Genomic DNA, 26,918 nt, shown 5'->3' with positions numbered 1-26,918 from the left:
CCATCTGGATGTCTCCTTTGCCGAAATGTCTGTTCATGTCTTCTGCCCATTTCTTGATTGGATTGTTTGTTCTTTGGGTGTTGAGTTTGATAAGTTCTTTATAGATGTTGGATACTAGCCCTTTGAAACAAGATGGAATCAGGAGGGACACAAACCATAAGAGACTCTTAATCTCATGAAACAAACTGAGGGTTACTGGGGTTGGGGGCATAGGGAGAGGGTGGCTGGGTGATGGACATTGGGGAGAGTATGTGCTATGATGAGTGCTGTGAAATGTGTAAGCCTGATGACTCACAGATCTGTACCCCTGGGGCAAATAATACATTATATGTAAATTTTTTAAAAAAGAGAAAGAAAGAAAACGTTCCTAAAGTCTCAGCTCAAATGTCACATGAGGTCCTTCTTTGGCGGGGGAAGAGACCAAGATGCAAAACAGGGAACCAAATTTGATCAGAAATGGGGATTTTGGTGTCCAGGATGGCAGCAAGAATAGGAGCGAGAGAGACTCCCACATAGATGCTGAGGACTGGTCTTGGGAAGAAGCCAGACAGGAACCCTAAGCAACCAAGTCTGCTTCCGAATCACTTAGGTGAATTCCGCCAAGCGGGTGACAAGAAACACGGGTTATGGAGCCTCCAGTGTGTGCCAGACACTGTTCAGTGTGGATACGTACCCCACACCCTATGATGTTCCTACCACCCACACCTTACAGATGAGGAGACAGGCACAGAGAGGTTTATTAATTTTCCCAGAGGGTTAACAGAGTCCATTGGTACCAGAGCCTGGATTTAGGCCCTGGGTAGTCTGGCTCTCCAGCCCGTATGCCTGACCACTGCTCCATCTTACCATGTCTCCTTACTATTTCTATTTGCTTTCCCTCTCCTGTCTTCCCTTCATTCTGCTCCACCTGTCCCTGCCCCTCATTGTGAGCTTAGCGTGGTAGGACCAAGTCTTCCTCTATTCATTCATTCAGCAAGTATTACACACCTGCCAAACAAAATGTGTGAGTTTATGGCAAGTACTTAGAACAGTACTTGTTTTATGGCAAGTACTTACAACAGTAAGTTCTTAAAACAACCCAGTACTTAGAACTGGGTGTTCTCCACCATCATCGGCAGCAGCAGCAGCAGCTGTCGCCGTCAGCATCATCCCCGTCGTCATCAGCATCACCATCAGCACCACCATCAGCAGCATCATCATGACCATCAAGTGCCGTTAGCACCATCAGCAGCGCCACCACCACCGTCACCACATTAGCACCATCATCATGACCATCAACTGCAGCAACCACCATCAGCACCACCATCACCATCAGCACCACCATCATCACTATCACCATGACCATCAGGCATCACCAGCACTATCAGCGGCAGCACCATCACCACCAGCACCACCATCAGCACCACCATCAACATCAGCACCACCAGCACTGTCCTCATGACTATCAAGCACCATCAGCAGCAGGAGAAGCACCATCGGCACCACTGGCCCCATCAACACCACCATCACCACCAGCAGCAACAGCCCCATCAACGTGACTGCTGAGCACGCCCAGCAACACCACCACCACCATCACTATGATCACCATCATCATCTAGTTCCCCTGCACAGAATCTGGCATTAAAAAGACTTTCAGTGAACATTTTGTTGAATGATGAATGACGAGGCATTTCTCACAATCATTCACATTCCCAGGAGGAGCAGTTTTTGGTGTCAGACAGCGAATGCTCTGATTCTCTGAGTCCCCAGAGAAGCCTTTTGTTGCCCACCTCCCTCGCCTGAGACAGTGGCTGCATCCTTCCTTCTCTTGGAAGTGGCTCAGTCCCACTTCAGATCTCTGGTCTCAGTGGGCAGGAGTGGTTCCCCCTCCTCACAGCAGGAAACAGAGCCTGGCCCTGCTCCATAAGCCCCTCTTTACAAAAAGATAAATAAATAAATAAGAAGAATTTTTTTTAAATTATGTATTTATTTGAGAGAGAGAGAGAGAGAGAACACAGAGGGAGAGGAAAAAAGAGTAGAGAGCCCAATGCTGGGCTCAATCCCAGGACCCTGAGATCATGACCTGAGCTGAAGGCAGATGGTTAACTGGCTGAGCCACCCAGGCGTGTAAGGCCCTCTTGTTTCCCTCCACGTCAGGAGGGCCTGGGGTCTGAAGCACATCCCCAAAGCAGAAGACAGTCTCAGACACAGAGACTGAGAAATGGAAAGAGGCTGGGGGCCATGGAGAGCAACATGGGCCCCTGAAAGGACGTTTCTTCAATGGGCTGCAAGGAGTGAACACCAAGACTGTTTCTAAAAATAAAATGACAGGGGCACCTTGGTGGCTCAGTGGATTAAGCCTCTGCCTTTGGCTCAGGTCATGATCTCAGGATCCTGGGATGGAGACCCAATTCAGGCTCTCTGCTCAGTGGGGAGCCTGCTCCCCCCTCTTTCTCTGCCTGCCTCTCTGCCTACCTGTGATCTCTCTCTGTCAAATAAATAAATAAAATCTTTAAAAAAAAATAAAAATAAAACAACAGAGACAGTGATCTAAAGGCCAAGCAAGAAGTGTCTGGAAGAACTGAGAAAGAAAGTTTTGAAAAATGGCATTCTTTGGTCATCTCTATTTCTGCATTAAACTCTGGAATTTACCTACAGGGAAAAAAGTCAAAGGCTGATGGAGGTGTCCTGACTGAAAATAGCTCCTATGATTTAACATGAGATTAGATGTCTGGGCTTTTAGAAAGATAAGTGACATTCACGCCAGAACGACTCCATCAGGCCCCCTAAGGAGGTTGGTAAGGCTCAGCCTAATTGTGGGGAGCATTAGTCTCCTGTACATGCTGTAACACATCACCACAAGCTTAGTGGCCCAAAACAACATAACTTATTCTCTTACCATTCTGGACATAGAGTCCAAACCAAGTCTCACTGAGCTAATATTAAGGTGTCAGCTGGGCCATGTTCCCTTCTGAAAGCTCTAGGGGAGAATCCCTTTTCTTGCTTTTTCCAGCATCTAGAGACTGCCCGCATTCCTTTTCTGTGGCCCCTTCCATCTTCAAGAGCAGCTGTGGCCAGTTGGGTCTGTCTCACACTGCATCACTCCCAAACAGACTCTTCTGCCTGCCTCTTCTCCATTTGAAGGACCCTCATGAATACACTGGGTCCACCCAGATAGTCTAGGACTATCCGCTTATTTTAAAGTCAGCCGGTTATCAACTTCAATCCCATCTGCTACTGTAATGCCTCACCCACCCACCCCCATGGTACTTTACATCTTCACAGGTTCAAGGGATTAGGATGTGGACCTCTTGGGGGACCATTATCTTGCCTACCACACGACATTAAGAATATAGGATAGCATTCCGATTCTTCCAAAATTGGGGATTCATGGCTGGAACTGGAAATGGCTTTCTATTACCAAGAAATGGGATTAAACCAAGTTAGTGTGGCCTTAGGAAAGGTACTTAGCATTTCTGGTTCAACCTTGGTTTTCTCATCTCAAAATGAAGAGTTTAGCTGTAAGCTCTCAGAATGAGTCACCGTGGCTTCCCCATCTCTCCTACAAAGGGTCTGGCACATAACAGACACTCAGAAAGTATTTGTACTGACTCGGAGCTGGGGCTGGACCTAGTGGTGTCTTAGCCCTCCCAGCTTTCAAGGTCCATGATTTCATGACTCACAGTTCTAAACAACAAACCACAAATTTTCCAAAATGGGTATTCACATCTGTCAAGAAACTCCTTCTAGTCAGAAAGTGTCTCATTTTTCTATGTGGCACAAATCTTTGTCCTAAAAGGCATTTTTTAAGAAGATTTTATTTAGGGGCGCCTGGGTGGCTCAGTGGGTTGGGCCACTGCCTTCGGCTCGGGTCATGATCTCAGAGTCCTGGGATTGAGCCCCGCGTCGGGCTCTCTGCTCAGCAGGGAGCCTGCTTCCTCCTCTCTCTCTGCCTGCCTCTCTGCCTGCTTGTGATCTCTCTGTCAAATAAATAAATAAAATCTTTAAAAAAAAAAAAAAGAAGATTTTATTTAGAGAGACAGAGGGCACGCTTGTGCGCTAGCAGGGGGAGGGGCAGAAGGAGAGGGAGAGAGAGAATATCAAGCAGACTCCCCACTGAATGTGGAACCCAATGTGGGGCTCAGTCTCACAATCCATGGGATTGTGACCTGAGCCGAAATCAAGAGTCCGATGCTTAACCAAATGAGCCACCCAGGCACCCCCTAGAAGGCATTTTGATTACACACATATGCACACATACACACAAACACACACACACACACACACATACACACTAAATGAATGGATGGACAACTATAAATGTGTGTATATGTACATATGTACACATATATGTATATACATACAGAGGGTGAAAGAGTATGTGTGTGTGTGCGTGCACATGCACACATGCCTTAGTCTACTCTTCGATAATTATAATGCCAATTGCAAAGGGGTGTTGTAAGGATTAAAATAATTAATACATGTATAATGCTTAGAATAGTGCCTGGCTCGTAGCAAGGGCCACAAAATCTTAACTGTTGTTTTTCATCATCTTGACATTATTATTATTTTGACACAACACTCAGCCGGTGTGGAAGTTCCACCAGGCACCCTACTGTGGGAAGAAGGATCCTAGCATTTGGGGAAACCTGGGGCAGCTTGCTGAAGGAGGTCGCATTTGAGCTCTGCCTTGAAGTCAGGTAGAATCGCTCCCTGTAAAAAGCCAAGGGAAAGGCGTTCTAGGTGGGAGGAACCTCGTGAGCGGAGGCATGGAGGTGGGGATCCAGAGTAAGTGAAGTGTGTCCCTCGGTCACTTTAGAAGCCCTATGACATTTGGTTGGACAGCTAGGTAGGGTAAAGTTCATAGAGGTGTTTAAATGCCCTGCTAAGAAGTTACCATTTACCCTCCAGGCAGCAGGGAGCCACTGAAAGTTGTTCAAATGGAGAAAGTACTTATGAGCTCGAAGACTTTGCTTTAAGCAAAAGAACACTTCGGCATTACAGTGGTTTGTGATGCCCCGAAACACACAATGTATCCATAGTATTAAAATTCCGTGGGGTTTAAAAATAACATATGTTGACAGGAAATCAGGCACAGTAAGGTCCCCAGATCAGGAGAGAGAGTTTGAAAAGATAGATTGTAACTCTCGGTTCCCAAGAGAAGGGGTGTGACACGCATACAAGAAAGTACCAGGACAGGTCAGGAGGCAGAGGGAAAGGGGGAGTGTGGGCAAACGAGTCTTTCTTGTGGTTTGCACTGGAAGGAGCTGGTGAGGCAGGTTGAGCAGATTTAGAATTGACTGGTTTGAATCATTTCAGTGGGCTCTGGGGCATAGGGGACTGTCCCTGGTTGTTTGGTACCTGGCCCCGGGGGTGATTAGGGTAGGAGGATAGTGACCTGGCGCTTGAGAGCCTGATTAATAAGGAGTGTGGGCTCTGGATTGGTGGGTTCCTATTTGGAAAGCACCTTCACTGGCAAGTTGTTTGCTTTCAGGAACTGGCGAGCCCAGGGAGGGGCAGACCCTCCAGATTAAGCGAGGCCCCAGACCTCAGAGCATCAGGATACAAAAAGTAAAAGATGTGGTGAATATGGTAGAAGTTGGGGGTAGGGAGGGAAGAAAATATGCAAAAAGACTTACTGAGTCAAGGCTTCATAATAAGGGAGAGACCATAATAAATAAAGGTAAGAAGTTACATCTAGACTACTTGAGTTAAATCTGAGCTGCTTCATATATTCTTCCTGGATAGACTTCCCATCTCTCCAGAAGCATCTTCATCCAGATGTATAGCTGCACCGGGCCCCTCTTTGCCAGCACAAACTGTGTGCTCCCTTCCCCAGGGACCTGTGGCCTCCTTGAAAGTGCAGTACCTTTTAACAGCGGCAACAAAGGAGAATTTAGAGTCCTCTGGCGGTTTATTTTGCTCAGTAATCAGCTGCTGAATTTGGCCTAATGGGATTCTAATGTTTTTAAAAGCCAATTTAGTAATCTTTGTATTTTGGATGGATTGTGAAAGCCTTGTTAGTTATTTATATCCACGTACACATGCATGGCTGCAAATGGCAGATTTATGCTTTTACGTGCCATTAACATCCACACTGTGTTAACAGCAGCAGTTAGCCAGATCTCAAAATGTTGGCTTAACCTCCTCTATGCCTGTAAACACACACACACACACGCGTGCGCGCGCGACTCTGTCATCCCATGTGGTCACCATAGGGTATTTCAACTTATTAAACGTCCTGCTGAATAGTTCCTCACTCTATCATATCAAATAAGTGATGTGTCTGTAGTCGCCAGGCTGTTTAATTAAAGATAATCAGTCTTGGAAGACTTGGGTTACAATTAAATATACTTAGCACTAAAGCTTGGTTGAACATGATTTAATCTTTTTTGGGTGATTCAGGATCCTATAGGCCTTGGGGGCCTTTGTGATGAATATAAATGATCCTTACGCTTTTACTTTGCAGAAGCTCCCTCAGAAAGAGATTTCTAGTTGAAAGCCTGCCAAGTACATGGGCTTCCACCATAGAAGGTACCCTCACAATTACCTGGAATTGCTTTCTAGACATCCCGGGGATAACAAATCTGTGAATATTTGTCCTTGGCATAAGATGCTCTAACAGCTGGTGTGAAATTCATTTTTCAGTCCCCTTTTACTTCTCTAGCATGGAGGAATCCTCAGTAGGGTGCTAATATATCATTAACACCTATCTTTAAAATTTATCTTTTTTTTTTAAATTAATGTTTCTTTCCCATCAAGAACTACCCAGGATTCATTCATTAGTTCAACATGTGTTTATCTAGCTAGTCTCAGTGAGACACAGTAGAATCAGGGAGTTGGCCAGAGGGGTATAGCTAGATTTTTTTTCAGGGCATATAATGTATATTCAAATAATGAATCCAGAGTTTTCATAATCTGGCATAGACCTCCATGCTACCCTGACTGCTCACCATCTTACCTTCCCTTTCTAGTGTGGCCATCTTCATTAGTTCCATACTTAGATACTGAAGGCAGAGTTAAAATGGGAAAGAAACAGTTAAAATAGCCTCGACATGACTTTCAAAAACAAAAGGCAAAAACAGGACTGCAAGGAGAAATAGATGAATCCCCTATTATAAATGGAGATCTTCACACCCCTCTATCAGTAGTGAACAGATCCAGCAGTAAGGACACAGGTGAACTCAACAGCATCATCCATTAACTGGACAAAATGGACATCTATGAACTACTTCATCCAACAACAATAGAATACACATTTTTCTCAAGCTCACATAGAACATTCGTCAAGTAGAACCACATTCTAGGCCATGAAACACACCTTAAGAAATTTAAAAGAATAAAAATCACATAATGTCTTCTTAGACTACAATGGAATTAACTAGAAATCAGTAATAGAAAACTGGAAAGTCCCAAATACTTGAGGATTAAATAGCATACTTCTAAATAACATGTGGGTCAAAGAAGAAATCTCAAAAGAAATTTTAAAAATATTTTTAACACCATGAAAATGAAATATAACTTATCAAAATTTGTGGGATGCAGAGAAAGCAGTGCTTAAAGGAAAATTTGTTATAGTGAATGCATGTGTTAGAAAAGAAGGATTTAAGGTCAATAATCTAAGCTTTTGCATTAGGAAACTAGGGGAAAAAAAGAGCAAATTAATCCAAAGTAAGCAAAAGAAAAGACACAATAAGAATCAGAGCTGATGTAAATGAAATTAAAAACAGGAAATCAATAGAAAAATCAACGAAACCAAACACTGGTTCTTTGAAAAAGATCAATAAAATTGATAAGCCTCTGGCCAGATTAAGGGTTAACTAAGAAAAAAAGAAATTACTAATACTAGCAATGAAAGAGGGGACATCACTACAGATTCCAAGGACATTAAAAGAATAATACTATGAATAACTCTTCACCCAAAATTTGATAACTTAGGTGAAATGAATTAATACCTCGAAAGACCCAGCCTACCAAAATTCACACAAGAAGAAGTAGATAATCTGAATATGTCTATATCTCTTAAGGAATATGAATCAACAATAGCCTTCCAGAACAGAAAACACTGATGAATTGTACCAAAGATTTAGGGAAGAAATCATGCCAATTCTCTACAGTCTTTTTCAGAAAACAGAAACAGAGGGAATACTTCCTTGCAGAATACTTTCTGCAAGTCTAGCATTACCTTAATGCCAAAAGCAGACATAGATATTGCAAGAAAACTATAGACAAGTATCTATCATGAACATAAATTTTTTAAAAATCCTCAACAAAATACTAGCAAATCAAATCCAGTAATGTATAAAAAGAGTCATACACCATGGCCAGGTGGGATTTATCCCAGGTATGCAAGGCTGGTACAACATTCAAATATCGATTAATGTAATCCATCACATCAACAAACTAGAGAAGAAAAATCATACAACCATATCAATAGATACAGAAAATCATTTGACAAAACCCAGCGCTTATTCATAGTAAAAACTCTTAGTAAACTAGGAAAGATGGGAATTTGTTCAGCTTGATAAAGAATATCTACAAAAACTTCACAGCTACATCACACTTAAGAGTGAAAGGCTCAAATCTGTCTTACTAAGATCAGGAAGAAGGCAAGGATGTGCCCTCTCATCATTGATTTTCAGCATTGTTCTAGAGGTCCTAGCTAATGCAATAAGACAAGAGAAGGAAATAAAAGGTACACAGATTGGGAAGGAAGAAATACAACTCTTTGTTCATAGAGGTCATGATCATCTATGTAGAAGTCCAGAAGAACTGACCAAAACTCTTGGAAGTATTAGGCAATAATGACAAGGTTCCAGGATGTAAGGTTAATATGGAATTGATCTCCCTAGTATTAACCCAAAGGAATTGAAAATGTGTGTCCACAGAAAACCCACAGCTTTATTCATAATTTCCAAAACCTAGGAGCAACCAAGATTTCTTCCACTAATTGAATGAATACATAAAGTAGTATATCTGGACAGTGGGGTATTATTCAGCACTAAAAAGAAGTAAATATCAAGCTATGAAAAGATGTGGATGAACTAAGTAAAAGAAACCGGTCTGAAAAAGCTAAATACTGTATTATTCTGGAAAAGGCAAAACTGTGAAGTCCATTAAAAGATCAGTGATGGGCAAGGATTTGGGGAGGGAGGGATGAATAGGTGGAGCACAGAGGCATTTTATGGCAGTGAAATTACTTTATATGACATCATAATGGTGGATACCTGTCATTATGCATTTGTCCAAACTCATAGAATGTACAACACCAAGAGTGAACTCTAACGTACACTGTGGACTTTGAATGATAATGATGTGTCAATGTAGGTGCGTTGATTATGTGAATGTACTGCTCTGGTGAGAGATGTTGATAATGGGGGAAGCTCTGCATGAGTGGACATAGGGGATATGTGGGCAATCTCTGTATCTTACATTCAATCTTGCTGTGAACTTAAAGCTGCTCTGAAAAATAAAGTCGGTGGCGGAGCAGTAAGAAAGGAGAAGAAAGAAGAAAGAAATAGAAATGAATCAGGACCACCTGTACCTAAATTTAAAACCTACCACTCCACACCCAGAATTCAGAGAGAAAGATGACACGTTTGCCTGTGTTGAAGGAAAACAATTCTACTTGGAAAAATCCTGTAAAAATATTCAACAGCAGATGACAACTAGGAAAACACGTGTGCGTGACACCTGTCAGGCAAGGGGCTAATTTCCTTAATGTAGAAAGAACTCATACAAATCAGTGAGAATTTGATATTTCTACCCAAAACCAGGCAAAGGTATGCAAAAGCACTTCCCAAACAAAGGGAAACAGATGCTAGTGACTGTGATGAAACTATCTTGCTCATAATTACTTGAAATCAAATTAAATTAGATACAGCTTGCCAGGCATATCGGTTAGGGTATGGTGTACACACATGTGCTTTTTCTTCATAGCACTTCACACATTGCCCTTGTATATTTATTTGTGTGATTACTTAATAGATGTTTGTTGCCCCAGCCAGACTCCGAGCTCCATAAGGGTAGGACTTGTGTGTTGTTTGGCTCACACCACCTTTGTGTTTTCTGCAAATTGCACATTCTTTAGACCCAGTAAATATTTGTTGAGTGAATGAATAAGTCAGTAAATGGGAATGGGTAGAAAATTCTGGAACCTCACACAACCAACAGAGAAGAGTGGTGATGATGGGAGAGTAGGACCAAGTTGCAGGAGAGGAAAGGAGATTGCTTTCAGGTTACCACTCTATCCCCTTATTACTTTTGAAGTTTTTGAAATGGGCATGTATAGTTTTATAATTAATGATTTGAAAGTAGCTCACATTTTTTAAATGAATGTCAAAGATGAGAGTGGGTGGCGAGGAGGGGACAGAGGATACCTGGAGGTGAACTTTCAACTCACTACATTATCTCAACATGTTGATAAGTAAGCAAAGGGTCAGTCTGGGCTGGATACTGTCAGGACAGTGCAAAGGCAGCAGGAGATCCAGCCAGATGCCCTGCTCAGCCACACCAAGGGGCTGGTTGAGATCTTGAGTCTTGGACAGAGATGGAGAGGGATAAAGTGGGTGTCGAGAGTTCAGGAAAGCCAGAGGTCAAATTCAAGTCGTCCATTGAGCCAGAAAAGATCCTCCGGCAACATTCTGAATCCAGGAGATGTGAGCGGCCAAGAATGATATGGGGCAATGTGTTGATTTGGGTCTGCTGGCAGCCTGAGCAGAGTGCTGTGCTCTGCCTCTGTCCTATCTCCCACTGACCGTGGGTGTCGTTGAGTATTGGATGGTTATTCTGGCTAGAACACCAACAACGAGTCTTGACCTCATGGAGGCAAGAAATGAGGCATCAGAGTTACCTCCCAGGGACTCAACTGCCCCTCTCCTCATGATGTACAAGCCCCTGAGCAAAGTACTCAAGGCCATCCATGATCCAGTCTCCACCCACCTCCCTCATCACAGTCTCACTGTGATTCTTTTCAGTTCAGCTCTCCAGCTTATTAGAGTCCCTACAATGCACCAGGAGTTTTCCTGCCCCTACACCTTTGCTGCTTTCTCTGGTTTGCCCTTCTCTCCTTCAGCCCCAGTCCAGTTCACCTAGTGACCATCAGCTCATCTTTCAATACTGATCCTGGGTCAGCTCACCAGTGAAACTTTTCCTGACACACCATCTGGGTGGAATATCTAATTTCTATTTGTGTCATCAGTGTAGCAAGTATGGGCTTCTCTTATAGCACCTGTGACATTCATGAGCAGGTGGACTTACCCCATTAGATTATGAATTTCTTAAGGACAAGATCTGTGTCTTACTTTTCATTATGATCCCAATCTGGAAAATTATATGGGGTGGGTAGATGGATGGATGGATGGATGGATGAAAGGAAGGGTAGATGGATGGATGGGTAGAGAGATGAATAGAAATTAAGCTCCATGTTTTGTTTCCTGCTTTATCTCCATTGCTTAGCACAATGTGTAGCACATAGTAGATACTCAAAAACACCCTGCTTAATTAATTACCCTTTAATTAATTAAATAATAATCCATTATGTAAACAGAAGTTTGGGTGGATGGATAAATGGATGGTTGAATGGATAGATTGATGGGTGTATTTGCATTATAAGTATTCAAGAGGAAGATGCATGTCTGCCTTCATGTAAGACAGGAGAGTCTTGATTGTCCAAAACACTGCGTCGTTATTTGACTCTGGCCTGTTGCTGTGTGTTAATTGAAATGTCAGAGACCAGTTTTTAACTCAGAACATTTGAACACACATCTTCCCTGTCAGTCACACCCAGAACTGAGTTTTATCACCACCACATGACACTATGCCCACAAGTATCACTGCTATATAGTGAGCAAGGGAGATATATATAGTTCAGAGAAACTCCCAAGAAACCCAGGTTGCTCTGGGGTCAAGATGATCTCTAAAATCTGACCAACCTCTGACATTTCCACCAGTATCCAAGACCTAGCTGGAGGTCCAAAATGCCCCTTAGGAGGAGTCAGGGACCAAAGCAGATACTACAAGCCCTGCAGGGACGCTTGTCACTACAGAGATAAGGACACTGGGAACATGAGACTCTTTCTCTTCTAGGCCCCTATGCAATGGATGTAGCTCAGAACTCTATGGGGGAAGTTCAAGGATAATGCAGTAAAGGGAGAACTCTGGGAGAAGAGGGAGAACTCTGGGAGAGGAGAGAGGGCAAAGGAGGCATCCAACCATCTTGTAAGGATATTTAATAGTGCTCTCTAGTGACAGGGAAGAGGAGATAGAAGGAGGAAAAGCGTAAGCCACCATGGGGCTGACATGATGAGACTTTGCATCATGGGAGGTCAGGAGAGACAGCAAGAAAGCCTGCCCAGCATCTCCACTGGGGTGTCCAACAGCTGTCTCAAGTTGAACAGGACCAAAACTAAACTCTTGATATTTTCTGCAGACCTGCCCCTGCCACAGTGTTCCCCATTTTTGTAAATGACATATCCATCCTTTCAGTCCTATAGACCAGATACCCTGAAGCTGCTCTCAGCGCCTCTGTTGTTCTTACACCCTACGCCCAATTGGAGACTCCGTTGGCTTTACCTTCACACTGAGTGAAGATTCACTTGCGTACCACCTCCACTGTTAACTCCTGTGGTTCTGCCCTGGCCGTTGCCTACAGCCTGTTCCAACCCACCAGCTGGAGTGACCCTCCAAAAAGCTCAGGGCACATCCCTTCTCTACTCAGAACCCCCCAGTGGCTCCCATCTCACTCTGAGTAAAAGCCAAAGTCTAGAGTCGCCCCTGGGGCTCCCTCCAAACTGCCCTCACCCTTTCTCCTGCCTGATTGCCTATTCCTTCCTCACCATGTCTGTTCCTTTCCCCAGTAAGACAGGCCCACCCCTCTTGGGACCTTTCCCCTTATGGTCCCTACTGCTGGCCTACTCTTCCCTTGAGACACTGGCTGGGCTCACATGCTCACCTCCTTGACATCTCTCTTAGAATGCCCCCTTCTCCATGTGACCTGCTCCCAGACCGAGCTTCCCCTACCCTCCTTTCCTGCTCTGCCCTTCTCCATGGCACTTGCCGCCCAACTAGCTACATATTCCACTTACATGTTTGGAACAAACGTACCAAGATGGCAAGGACTTCCAGTATTTGGCTACAGGATCCCCAGTACCTAGAAGAACACCTAGCACCTAGGGCGTGCTCAACTAATACTCGCTGAAGGAGTGGACCCGTCAGAGTGTTTTCCTTTTGTTTCTTCTCCATCCCATAACAGTCGATTTTCTCATTTATGCTATTAGTGTTAGAGCTGCCCCATCGCCCCCCTGTCTTGGTGCCCCGTGGCACATATAGTGCCTTAGTAACAGTGTGGCTGCCTCTGTGTCCTGCTGGCAAGGCTCACATGCCCAAACTCAGATTCTTTTTTTTTTTTTTTTAAAGATTTTATTTATTTATTTGACAAAGAGAGATCACAAGTAGATGGAGAGGCAGGCAGAGAGAGAGAGAGAGAGAGGGAAGCAGGCTCCCCGCTGAGCAGAGAGCCCGATGCGGGACTCGATCCCAGGACCCTGAGATCATGACCTGAGCCGAAGGCAGCGGCTTAACCCACTGAGCCACCCAGGTGCCCCCCCAAACTCAGATTCTTATTAGCTCTCTTATCCTGAGCTGGCTGCTAGGGAAAGCTGGCTGCACTTGGCTCTAATGGGGAGGGCAGCCTACCGTGTCCCCTTTGGTCACCTTTTCTTCTGTAAGCCTACCCTGTTCCCAGGGTAGCTGGGAGCTAGCTCAGCATGCAGTAGGCACAGCTGCTCCAATAAGCCCCAGTCTCCTTATTGTCTCAGGATCTCCCTTTCCGGACTGGGAACTTCCTAAGAACAGGGGCTGCAACCTTTTTAAGTCTTGAGATCTCAAATGTGACCTTTGTATTGGGCCTTGAAGGATGAACTTGAACTTGCTGGGCACTGAGCAAAAAAAGGGAGTTAACAAGATCTAGAGTCAGTGAGGGTCAGGAAGAAATGCAGACGGCTGGTGCAGACCACTCCTTCTAGAATTTTGGCTGTGAAAGGGAAGAGAGAGAAGCACAGTAGCCGGAAGCGAAAGCTTTAGTTTTTAAGTCCAGACCCTTTATGGCCCAGTGCCCTCTACGGTCCCTGCCTCCCAGTCCTGCTGCTCCTCCGTCCTTCGACACCCTCTGTTCCCATCTTGCCCCTCTTCGCTGCAGAGCTCCAGCCACTCTTAGATGCAGTGCCTCTGGGCCTTTGTTCTTCCTGGAATGTCCCAATAATAATAATAAGAAGAAGAAGAAGCTATTGTAGTGAGTTATTTATTGAGCTATTTCTAGGGGCCAAGATTCACATGTATGTACTTATTTGATCATCTAGTGGCCCTATGAGGATTGCACTATACCATTCCTGTGCTATTCACAAGGAAACTGAGGCACGGGGAGGCTAAATAGCATGCCTGGGTGACGTGGCTGTGAAGTAGTGACTCAACCCGGTCATTCCTCTGGGCTCCAGATTCCACACTCTCTGCTCTGCTGTAAGGTGTCTGCTTCCCTGGGGCCCAGCCCCAGTGGTAAGCTCCTCTGGGAAGCTTCCCTGAAGCCCCCAGGCCAACTTGGGCTCACCCCACCCCCCTGTGCTCCCTAGTGGAACCCCATGCATACCTCGGCCCTTATCTGTCTCCCATGGGGTTTCAGTTGGTGGTGGGTTTGACTCCCTTTCCAAACCAGGAAGGGGACTTTGAGGACACAAATGTGTCCTGGTGTCTTTGTGGGGCTCAGTGTTTATGGTTGACTCGTAAATATCTTCTCATTCTTTCAAGGTCAACATGCTCATTCCTTTTATGTACTCCAGGCTCCATAGATGGGCCCATTATTGAACCCGTTTCTGAAAATTCTCCATCTCTGTGTTTTCTACCCCTTATTTCCTTGGATGGTTTGGCTTCAGAAGTCCTATGAACGTTCCCTTTGAATATAACTTGTGATGAAGGGAAAATGAATCATGGTCTGGGTTTATCCTAATTGGAGTATGGTATGCCTCTCACAGACGAATGGCTTGGCCAAGCCAGCCCTGAATTTGTTTCCCAGTGCCAAGTATCTTAAGCAAGAAGGGGTTTCCAAGCCAATTGTGCAAATATTTTTAAAAATCTGTTAACTCCCTATCTTGCTCCTTAAGACATTTAACCGTAAATGAAAGCCTTCTGGCATCATGTGACTGAATTCCTAAATCTTCAGCTTCAAAGAACTTCACTCGGATTATTGACCCCCTTTTCTGTGCCAGGCTGTCCATATATATTATGTCATGTGGCTTCCCCACCATGCTAGGAGGTAGATAGTGTCAGACATCTTACAGAGGGAGAAAGAGAGGCTCAGAAGAGCCAAGTCACAAGCCCTGTGCCACACAGCTGGGGTACAACAGCACCGAAATCTGAACCCAGCCAGATCTCTCTGGTGCGCGTTCAAGGGTAGTTCTGCTAAACGCCAGCTGCCTCCTTCCCGTCTCTTAAAGCCAGTACTGGTGCCAGGACCCTCTGCTTTAAATTCTGGGGATAACTGAGCAATGAACAAGGCCTAGCTTGGCAGGAGAGGCTTAGAGAATTTGTTCTCTCCTCTTGTAGCCAGACAGGCAAGGCAGAAACCCAAGCCCATGTCCTGGGTGCCAAGACAAGAAGACAATCATCATCCCCTTGTTCTCCTCCATCACTGTCATCACCACCATCAGTGAGGGAAGGACAGCTAAAGGCTGGTGGCAGTCTTATCGGGGTTTCTCTTGGTGGGTAAATAGCACCCAGATCCAATAATAGAATGGAGACACAGAGGAAAGCTCAGAGGAGAGAAGGGGTGGCTGAACATTCTATTTGCCAGGGGGCTGTCCAGTGCGTACAGGAAGGAGACACAGACAGGGACAGAAGGTCAACCCAGATCATCCCGACCCGAGACAGAATGCCCATGTGGTTGGCCCAGAGGAGCAGTTTTCATATTTTATATTCTAAGCAACCTAACCAAAAGGTTGTCTGTCTCCAGTCCCACAAGGTTTTGGAAAGATGATCCTCAAGACTGTTTGAATCCAGACATTAAATAAACAAAACTGCACATTTGTGGCAACAGGGTAGTTAGCAGGCGCTTACTCTATAGGCCAGAAACTTTAAATATCCGTATTATCTTGTGTAATCACCACAATAAACCAATGAAGGAGATATTTTAACCCCTCTTTGCAGACCTGGAGGCTGGGGATCTGGAAAGTTCTTTGTCCAGGTTGCATGGCGGCTGCCAGGGGATTAGGGTCCATGGTTCTGCCAAGCCCACGCCACCCCACCTATGGCAGCACCAGAGATGAGAGGCCTGGCAGTATGGACACCCAAAGGCATTAATTCATCATCTCGTAGGACCCAGAGACCCATTTGAGAACACGAATCAACTTCCCCCTTAGACAAATGCACAAGCCACTCCAAAGTAAGAGAATTTCAGGGAGACCATGACCCCTTCACATTCATGGTTGATGATGGCTTATGGTCACCTGCTCCTCGGGGAGATTATTCCTTCTAGGTGCAAAGAAGTCATATGTGAACCTTGGTTCTCCCCGTCTTAGAACTTGAGTCTTAATCACTAGGCTGTGGCTGTCCTTGGCTCTAGTAATGGAAATTGATGAGTTGTCCAAAGCTCAGGACTGTGTCTGACACTAAAAGCTGATGCTGAGACCTTCTTATTGACCTAGTTGATATTTATGAAAAAAAAAAAAAAAACTCCAGTTTATGTGTATATCCCATACAGAGTCCTCAAAAAGAAAAAAATGAAAGAAAGAAAACCCTGATATGTAATCTTTGCATAATAGACCAATTATAGATTTTCCAAATCTCAATAATCAAGCTTTCAAAGCCTGTTTGAATAAATACACTTTCACTTAAATTCCATAACCTTCTAAAAGAAGGAGGAACAGTTCCAAGGGAAATTATTTATTCTTATGATAAAGCATAAAGCAGTCCAAAGCTGGGTTTATACACATTAGCTGATTTTCATCTCCATTAACATATGTTGAGCCACTATTATATGCCTAGCACATGCACAATACTTCAGTACACATGATTCCATTTCATTGCTCACGCCCAGCAAGCCCTTGTGGGAGACAAGGCCATTATTTTAACCTTCATGTCATGGAAGAGGAAACTGAGGTCCAGAGAGGCCCCATGACCTGCCTCAGGTGAAACATGGGTGGACAGTGGCAGATCCAGGACTGAAGCTCTGGGATCCAGACCAGCCTCCATGCTTGCACCTCAACCATGTGTGAAGCAATGTCTCAGACGTCTGCTTGAGAATAGAACTTGCTGTATGTAATGCAAATACCAAGAAAGCAAGCCTGTGAATATGTGTAAGGGTCATTCGTACGATGAATTAGAAAACTTTTGTCCTCCACCACATTCAGGGCTCACTTGTGGGTCCCCTTTGCTGTGAAGCTCCCTGACCACCACCCGCTCTCCCAGTAGAGGACCTCATACCCTGGAACCTGGGGCCACTTATCACACTGGGTCATGATCATCTGGTGCCATCTGCAGTGAGCCCTCCACGGGTAGTAAATTTCTGAATAAGAGTCAGGGACATTGCGGGCCTCTGGGGAGGGATTGGACCAACATTCATCACTGTGGCAACGGCTTCTCAACTTGGCCTTGGACCAACTGTCTCAGCAGGTGAGCAAGCAGGAGGAAGCAAGGATGACTCAGGGTGTCCCTGCTTAGGGTGAAAGGGAGGGTGACTCATCTATTGAGGCAAAGGAGGCAGACAGAAGACCTGCCTTGGATGTTGGGTATTTCCGTGAAGGTCTTGTCTTCCCTGCCAGGCTGAGGGTTTCTGAAATGCAGGGATCACCTCTCAGTCATCTCTCCAGCCCCTGCAGAGCCTCTCACAGCACAAGGTAGTGTCCAGTGGATTGTGAACCTGTGTTGTCCAATTAATTCCAAGTTGTATACAAGTGTCAGCCACACTGTTTTTCAAACTGCTTGTCGTGACCCATGAGTGGGTCATGAAATCACTTTTGGTGCTGCACACCAGCATTTTTATTAATGAGACAGAAGAGAATAGAAAAGGAAAAAGAATGAGAGTGCGTCATACATCGTCAGGATCAGTATTATTTTACTGGAAACTTTTTTTCATGAAAAACATGAAAAGTGTGCAGTGAAGGTGGTGGGGGGTGTGTGTATGTGTACACTGGGCTATGATATAAAATACATTTTTATTCTGACTCACAAAGTGTTTGAAAAATAGTAAAGAACAATTTTAGAAAGACACTTATTTGGCCAGTTTCCTGCTTATAGGAATGTGAGACTCTAATGGTCATTCATTTGCATTGTTTGTCTATGTATTTGGTGTTCATCTACAGTCATCTATGAGAGTTGCTTTGTCTGCTGGGTCATCTTGTTTGGTGTGAATGGGAAACATCCAGGAGCAAGTACGGGCTCAGTGTGGCTGGAGTCACTAATTGGGCAACAGGGGCCAGAAGAGCTGTGTGTGACTGGGGCCACCTCAAGCCTGCCCATCTTCAAAGCAGGAACCTTTGTTTGTTGAAATTTTGTGGTTCAAGCAGGGTGAGCAGTGGGCTTAAACTGCTGACATTTGCAATCTGTCTGTTTCCCCTCACCCTACCAGTTGGCTTAAGTCACTTGACACCTCTGTATTGATACCGTCGTATTGTTCCCGTGTGTTTTTTGTTTTTGTGTGTGGGGGGGGGTTTTTTTGTCATTCGCAGTCTTGTCTCCTCAGTTAGTTTAGGCACAACTCGAATATATCTTCTGCGGCTTTTACATCTCCAAAATGCCTTGCAGGGTTGGGAACAGAGTAGGCATTCAATAAATGCTTCCTATGTGTTGACAACTATTCATTGCTGGGGTCCCTTCTAATACGTCCCTTCATTCCTCACATTCTCAAACTGTAGAGCACATACCATATGACTTCATGGTTGTGTGTGGTAACAGTCTTCCCCTTCGCTTAGACTGTGAGCCCACTGAGGACAAGGAATGTGTGTATTTTTTTTTTGAGATGTATTTATTTATTCTAGAGAGAGAGTGCATATGAGTAGGGGATGGGCAGAAGGAGAGAATACCAAGGAGACATCACTCCTAGTGCAGAGCCTCACATGGGGCTCAATCCCACAACCCTGAGATCATGACCTGAGCCAACACCAAGAGTCAGGAGCTCCACTGACTGAGCCACTCAGGTGCCCCAGGAGTGTGTGTATTCTATCCATCACTGTATCCTCAGCCCCTAGCACAGCACAGTGCCCACCTGCCTTGTTCATTGGGTCCTCAGTGATCTGTGTATCTGTTAGTGATCACCCTAACAATTCTGACTACCAGCTAACCTCCACTATCTCAAAGGCAGACCAAATTGGTATTGGTTTTTGTGGAGTAGCTCTAAGCTACAGGTTGGTACTGGAGCTGCTCCATGTGTCTCCTCACCATCCTTGAGCGAGCAGGCCAGCCAGGGAATGTTCTTCTTGTGATGATGGCAGAATTACAAGAGAGCAAGTTCAGCTGTACAAACGCTTTTCAGGCCTTCGGTTCTATCACGGGCATTAGTCTTTGGCCAAAGTAAGTCAATCAGTCAACCCCAAAGTCAAGGAGCAAGAAAGCAGGCTCCTGCCTAGCGAAGTTTGGGTGGTGGAGGGAAAAGTGAATATTTCTAAATAACCTCCCCAAGTAAGTTCTCAGGCTCTTGCTAAATGTTCATGGGATGGCAAGGAAGGGAAGAAATCATTAGATGCCAGAGGTTTCCCATAGGTTTTCACCATAAAATCACAAAAGTCCACAGGGACTCTTCTACCACAGAGAAAGCCCGAGTTTTGTCTAATGAATAATAGCCCAACCACCCAGAGTTAAGTTTGTTGGACAAATAAAGCAAGCCCTCAGGAGCGACAGCTGGCAAAGACTATTCTTCTGCTCAGGGACATTCGGGGGAGGCAGCTGACTCCAGGAGGGAGAGTGGGACAGTGACCACTGGTTCCAGAGGCATCTCTGACTGGATAGAAGCCAGGCTGAAGGAAAGGGTTCTAGTTTGTGTCCTTTGGCAATATGTGCATGCAGATGAATGCCCACATGTCTGTTACAATCAGCAGGTCGGGATCTTCAGGGGATCTTTTAAAATAGAGCCCTGGTTGGCTTTGCAGTACCAACCCTGGCATGGTTCGAAGTGGTGCAAGGTTTTGCATCTCTCCATTGATTACCTGAAAAATAACACTGTTTTCTTTCATTGTCTTTCCTCGCCCACTGCAGGAGTGCTGTGCCTGCCAGACAGCCTGAACCTTCACAGGGACCCGCAGCGGTCAAACAAGCCGGGCGACCTGCCCATGTTCAGCCAGTCGGAGTTAAGGACCATCGAGCAGTCCTTGCTGGCCACCCGTGTGGGCAGTATCGCAGAACTGAGTAAGTGGACACTGGTTCTCTGGCCCTCTCTGTGCCCAAGATGCCCCTCCGCTCAGGACAGTGCTTCGTCACCAGCCAGGTGAAAGCTTTTATTGAGCACCTGCTGTGTGCACAGAACACTGCCATGGTAGCCATAGGGGAGGCAAGGGTTCTGGAGTCAGGCAGGTCTGATAACATTTCCTGCCACTGTCACTGTTGTAGGTCAAGTTCTTAACATTTTCTGAGCCTCAGTTTCCTTTTCCATAAAATAGAGAAAATAATAGTACCTGACTTAAAGTATGGTTTTGCTGATTCAGTGAGCTAATGCCCATAAAGAAGCTTTGCCATGGTGACTGACACACAGTAAATGCTCTATAGATGGTGGCTGTTCATTGTTGATTTCCAGTGAAATCATTTTAAAGCGTATGTCAAATCACATTTTCCTCTGGTCAGAATCCTCCACTGGCTTTCCATCTGACCCACAGAAAAAGCTAAAATTTTCAGAATTGCTTGTAGGCCACGCCACATATCCCTTTTATTCTTCTACTGTCCCCTAAGATCCCCTGAACTCCAGCCAGTCTGGCCCCTTGGTTTTCCTTGACTATAGCAGGCATGCCTCAGGACCTTTGCACTTACTATTCCCTCTTCCTCAACCGCTTTCCCTCCAGATAGCCACATGGCTAGTTCCCTCATTACCTTCAAGCCTCACCCAGAATTTTAAAACCCTTTAGGGGCACCTGGGTGGATCCATTGGTTAAGCGTCTGACTCTTGGTTTCAGCTAAGATCATGATCTCATGGATCATAAGATTGAGCCCCACACCAGGCTCTGCACTCAGCAGGGAGTCTGCTTGAGATTCTCTCCTTCTGCCCCCTCCCCCCGCACATAAATAAATCTTCCAAAAAAAAAATTTTAAATACCCCAAAGGCCTTTTTCCCCTTAATTTTTTTTGTTTTTTAATAAAAGTTTCACAGAGATATAATTTATAGACAGTTCACCTCTTTAAAGTGTATAATTCAGCGGTTTTTAGTTATTTAGTTTTTAGTTACTTACTAAGGTGTACCAACTATCAACCACCATCAATTTTCATCACCCCAACAAGAAACATGGTAGTGATTAGCTGTCATTACCCTTCCCCCCTCCACCTAACCACACTCTATTTTACTCATTTCTTTTTTTAATTGTTAATCTCTCCCTTCTAGAATATATTTTCACAGAGAGTAGAGATAATTCGCTTTATTGATGTAACCCCAATGCCAGGAACACTGCCTGGCACATAGTATGCCCTCAGGAAATGTGAAGAGAAGGGGAAGGACAGGGAGAGAGAAAGCACAGAAAGGTGGAGATAAGGGAAGGATTGTCGAGAAGATTGGGTGTCTCAAGTTTGAGCAGTGATCTGAAACCCTTCTGCATCCCTAATTCAGGACTGTGGCCTCGGAGTCTGGCTAACCAGAAGAAAATAAAACTGAATTTACTTATGTTCAGTTGATTATCAAATTGCTTGAAGGTGTGTTCCTCATGGGACCTGAGCTTTGATCTTAGAAATGATGGATTATGTTGAAGCCTGAATTGGTGTGACATTCTCAAAAATTCTGAACCATAGAAAGGAATCAGGGTCCAGAAGACAACATGTGCCTCTTCCCAAAGGAAGTCCCTATACACCCAGGACAGGCATCCTCCATTTAGCATATTGCGCCCTCCTCTGGAAAGGGAAGTCATAGCTGATGCAGGCTGTGGCAGGCCCTCTGGTCTTTAAGGAGCTACTTCCTGGCACCTGAATTTGGAAATTGCACCTCCATTCTCATCAAACCCAGAAGTTACAAGATGCTGCCATCACAGGGTCTTCCAGCTACCCGTCCACTATATAATCATTCTTCAACTTTTGGGTGCCATGGACCCCTTTGACAGTCTGGTGAAGCCTACGGACCCTGCCTCAGAATATTATTTTTAAATGAATGAAATATGTGCATATGTTTACAAAGGAAACCAATTATATTAAAAGTCAGTTACTGAAATGTTTTTATAAAAATTGTGAGGTAGCCATTCTGTACTTTTTAGCAGCACATTATATAATAAGATCTAGTAGCAGCTTCGATGACCCCATTATTTGGAGGTAGTGATATGTGTGAATGATATTTTGAAATATTTTCAACAATTGAAAAGGGATAAGAAAATGTCTGTACTTTAATAGCATCCCATGGATTTGGGATATGGAGGGTCCAAGCAGCACCTGCGGGGGTGGGGGGCATTGCTCTAAGAAGAAATGCCACACTGTTTGGGACCTTCCGAGTTTCTGAGACATGCCCTTGACCCTGGAAATGCAGAGTCTGGCTACAAGGTTGGATCATGTCTGCATGTCTGCATAACCTGGGAAGAGCTTCATCACCAGCTCTCTGCTGGGGTCTCCAGGGTTTGTCCTAGGATAACCTTAAGGGTCCCTCTTTGAGTCTAACACCTGGGCTGGGGCTCTGCTTAACTCCAGCTCTCCACAAAGAAAAGATTTGCTTAATAAATCTGTACTTCGCCGAAGCAGGCGGCTGCAGCAGCAGCTAGCCGCAGAAATTGTTTTTAAGGTCAGTTTGCTCTGTATATTAGACGCTGTCATTCTCATTGATGTTGACTTTCACATATGAATTGTCGGCACACAAATGGGTGCTGCTAATTACAGAGGGGTTCTGTACCTTCATTAAGGCAGCCCATAGAAGGTATGTGCGCAAGCACATTGATAAGCCGCCTCGGCAACCAGAGGTAATGAAAGCACCTGCTTTTCTGATCTAACTGTAATTTAGAGCGGCTTGCTCTGTGGTCTGAATCAATACGAGCCTTGCTCTCTCTGTGTACCTAGAGAGCTGTTCTTCATATTCAAAGATTACTCTATCAGTGTGGCTTGTAGAAACTACTGTTATTCTGCAAAGGTGAGCTGGAGCGAGTCTGTTCCCAGATATCCCTGCTCTTCTGGAATCAGGCTGTGCGGGGTCAAGGGCAGAGCGCCTACCCATGGCCTTCTCCATAGTCAGTAATGATCAGCAGCAGCTGGTGTTACAGAACCAGGGGACTAGGAAAAATCCACACGAGCTGTTTCCAGTGTAACCGCTGTTGTCCACACTGGCGGGGAGGGACGCTAGAGAAGGATGAACAACTTGTCTGTGGTCCACCGCGTCCACGAGCTGCAGGAGTTGGGACTGAGTGCGGTTCTTAAGGCGGAGCTTCCACGCTTCACCACAAGACTGCTGTCCCTCGGGGAGAACCCCAGCAGGTGTTTCTACATGTTACAGGTGCAGTGAGGGCTGTGTTCCTTCCAGCTCTGGGGATCAGTAGCTTGCTCTGTTGAATGCATCGTAAATGTTCTCCTCTAAACAGACCTGGAGATGCAGAAAGTCACAAAGGTTAGCACCTAGAAGGGGACCACCCTGGGGCTGAGACCTCTCCCTATAACCCCGCCTGTATCCTCAGGGCATCACGTTCCGATCAGAACTTGATCACCCACGATGTTCAAAGCACTTACCTCTGCCCGGCCTGCTGTGGCTTGGGGTGAAGATAAATCCGCTCATTCTGGAGCACCTACTGTGTGCCAAGTGCCTTCGGTAGATGAAAGGTGTTCCCATTTCACAGATAAGAAAACTGAAATTTGGAAGGAGAAAGGTCTTGCCCAAGGCCATGCAGCTAATAAATGGCAGAGTCATAATTCGAACCCAGTTGGTTTTTTTTTTTTTTTTTTTCCGGCCTTACTATGCTGTGTCTGGTTCAGTTTTGCCTTGTGAGCCCCTAACACAGCACCCCTGGCTTGGGAGATAATCTCAAGGGGGGACATGCAGCGAGTTAGTCTCTGAAACAAGATCAGAAGAAAATGCCACTGGTGAGGGGAACTCTTAATGACAGTCCACTCAAATATTAAATATTCTATGGAACTGGACTTTGATCTCAGAGACCTGGCACTGAGCCCATGTATACCTAAACTGTTGGACTGTGAAGCTAAATTAGGACGCCACTCAGCCCCCAAACTGACACAGGCTGGCCATTTTTTTTTTTTTTTTTTCACTCTGGGCCCTAGAAAATTTCCACGGTGACACGCTGAACTTCACAGTTGACCTAGAGACTGGTGAGCAGTCCCTTCAGGGTCTCTTTCCCTGAACCAGTGAGCAAATCTGGGGGAATCGGGTCTGCCCAGGCTCTCCCACTGAGGCCACAGGAGAAGCAGAGGCCCTGGCTTCATGCTTACTTTTGAACCAACTTGACTCTCCTTTGGGTTCCACTCAATCCCACACTCGTGTCCTCTGAGGTCTTGTCTCGGCTCTTCTGCCTGACATCCCAGCCTTATCCACAAGTTCTCAGTTGAATCCCCATCAGACAGTCATTAATTGTAGTATTTGCTTTCTGTGGGTTAAAGGGGGAAAAAAATGAAAGCCTCATCATAAAATGCCCCTTCCTATTCACACTACTTTTCACACTCAACTGTGAACTTGTTGCTCCCATTCAATGAGGTAGATAAAATGGGGCCATTAATTTACAACCGTGAGTAAAAAGCTTTCTGGGTTGTGTCTCCTTGGTGTCCCCAGAAAGAAAAAAGAAACTTAATCCTTATGGCTTGGACAGAGGGTCTCTCTCCTTGTTTGGAATGGAGTTGGGCTCTTTGCTGAGTCCTGCCTCCAGCCCCTGGGGTTCACCTGTGTCCCTCTCTGATGGCAAAGTGGCCACTGGCCTCTTGGTATTTTTCGAATATTGCACTCTACCACAGAGCCTTTGCACTTGCTGCCCCTTCTGCGTAGAAAGCTCTTCCCCTGGTATTTACAGGGCTCCTCTGTCACTTTATTCAGGCCTCTGCTTCACTCTCCCCTCAGAGAGGCCCTCCTGTGACCACCCCACTCACCCCACCCCACCGCTCTTTATACAGTCTTCCTGCTTTAATCTTCTTCATCTCACTTATCACCACCTGACATACCATATGTTTATTTATATATTGTCTGTCCACCCCATCAAGACTATAAACCCATGACAGCTGAGAGGGTTGTGTTTTTTTGTTTTGTTTCGTTTTGTTTTGTTTTTTAAGATTTTATTTATTAATTTGACAGACAGAGATCACAAGTAGGCAGAGAAGCAGGCAGAGAAAGAGGAGGAAGCAGGCTCCCTGCTGAGCAGAGAGCCCGATGCGGGGCTCTATACCAGGACCCTGGGATCATGACCTGAGCCAAAGGCAGAGGCTTTAACCCACTAAGCCACCCAGGAGCCCCGAGTTGTGTTTTTTAAAAATATCATGATATCCTCAGGGCGTGGGATAATGGTTGGCACATGTAGGACTCAGTAAATATTTGATGAATGAATGAATGAATGAATGGTAGGTTTCCTGCTCAATCCAGGGTTCAGGCTTCCATTGTCCCTAATGACTTGGATTACACATGGTCTTTCCATTCTTTCTTTATCAAGGAAGGGGTTTTGGTGGGGAAATTTAAACAGCAGTTTGTGATGCTGGAGAACACCTCTGTTTCCTCACCTGTGCTGTGTGATATAAGGCAAGTGACTTGGTCACTATGGTCCCTGGTGTTCCCATCTATGACAAGAGGGTGATGATCCTTGCTCCCCCAGGGTTGTAGGAGGTTTTGAAAACATACTGTAGTAAGTGGCAGCTGACTGTAGATGAGGGAAGGAGGTGAAGTTGCTGCCTCAATTGCTGTCTTTTGGGCAGAAGGAGCCACCATTGGAACGTGTAGCCCTTTGTCCTGGGCAATTGTAGCTGGCATACAGGCGGCGACTTAGTGGGGAGCTGCTCCGACAACCTGAGCCTGGCAGGTTAGAGCAGCATTTCTGAAGGGCGGGATAGGAGATGATCGTAGGTGATACACACAACACTTCTTATTTTTAATTGCCATGAATTTTTCATGAGCACTAGAAAAATATTGGTTTTCCATTTATGGCACTGATATGAAGCTTCCTTTTAAAATGAGTGAAAGAATGAGCCAATTTAAAGAAAAATGTTAACTAGATAAATTTTACCTGCAGCCCACAGATAATGAGAGAAGACCTGGTGGTGATTCCCAGGCGGCCGACATTTGGGAAACCAGTTATTAGCAAATTCTATAAGGTTTCCGGAACCAGCTCCAGCTGCTGAAACACAAAGCAGCTAGTGACAAGTGGATTTGTACTTTGGGGTTCACAAAGCTGAAGGTGAAGCAGCGGATAGCACATACATAGAGTGGGGTTTGAGATGGAGCTAGTGATTGCAGAATCCCTGTGCCAAATCCATCTCCTGTGGCCAGCCCTCCTGAGAGATGTCCTTAGGGCCTCTGATTAAGAACGGGGCTGATGATGATGATGATGATGATGATGGTGAAGATTTGCTGATGGTGATGATGGTGGTGGTGATGGTGGTGATGAAGATAATGGTGGTGGTGATGATGGTGGTGGTGATGTTGGTGATGGAGATGATGATGGTGGTGATGATGGTGATGATGATGATGGTGGTATGATGGTGTTGATGAAGATGATGATGGTGGTGATGATGGTGATAAAGATGATGGTGATGATGGTGATGAAGATAATGGTGGTGGTAATGATTGTGGTGGTGATGTTGGTGATGAAGAT

General features: G+C 45.2%; 1 protein-coding gene across 2 annotated transcripts in view; it reads left to right on the top strand.

The window, feature by feature from the left end:
* The window catches only part of LOC111157627 (BTB domain containing 11), a 300,226-nt gene that overhangs the window by 149,730 nt on the left and 123,578 nt on the right, over positions 1–26,918 (top strand). For both annotated transcript variants that reach the window (XM_022519208.1, XM_022519207.1), the window contains exon 2: positions 20,215–20,364. In XM_022519208.1, coding sequence (XP_022374916.1) covers positions 20,215–20,364 — 150 coding nt within the window. The remainder of the gene's footprint in view (positions 1–20,214; positions 20,365–26,918) is intronic.

The sequence above is a fragment of the Enhydra lutris genome, unplaced genomic scaffold (genome assembly GCF_002288905.1).
Source record: "Enhydra lutris kenyoni isolate GAN:26980312 unplaced genomic scaffold, ASM228890v2 scaffoldscaffold55, whole genome shotgun sequence".
NCBI lineage: Eukaryota > Metazoa > Chordata > Mammalia > Carnivora > Mustelidae > Enhydra > Enhydra lutris.
This window is presented reverse-complemented; position numbering and strand designations above follow the sequence as displayed.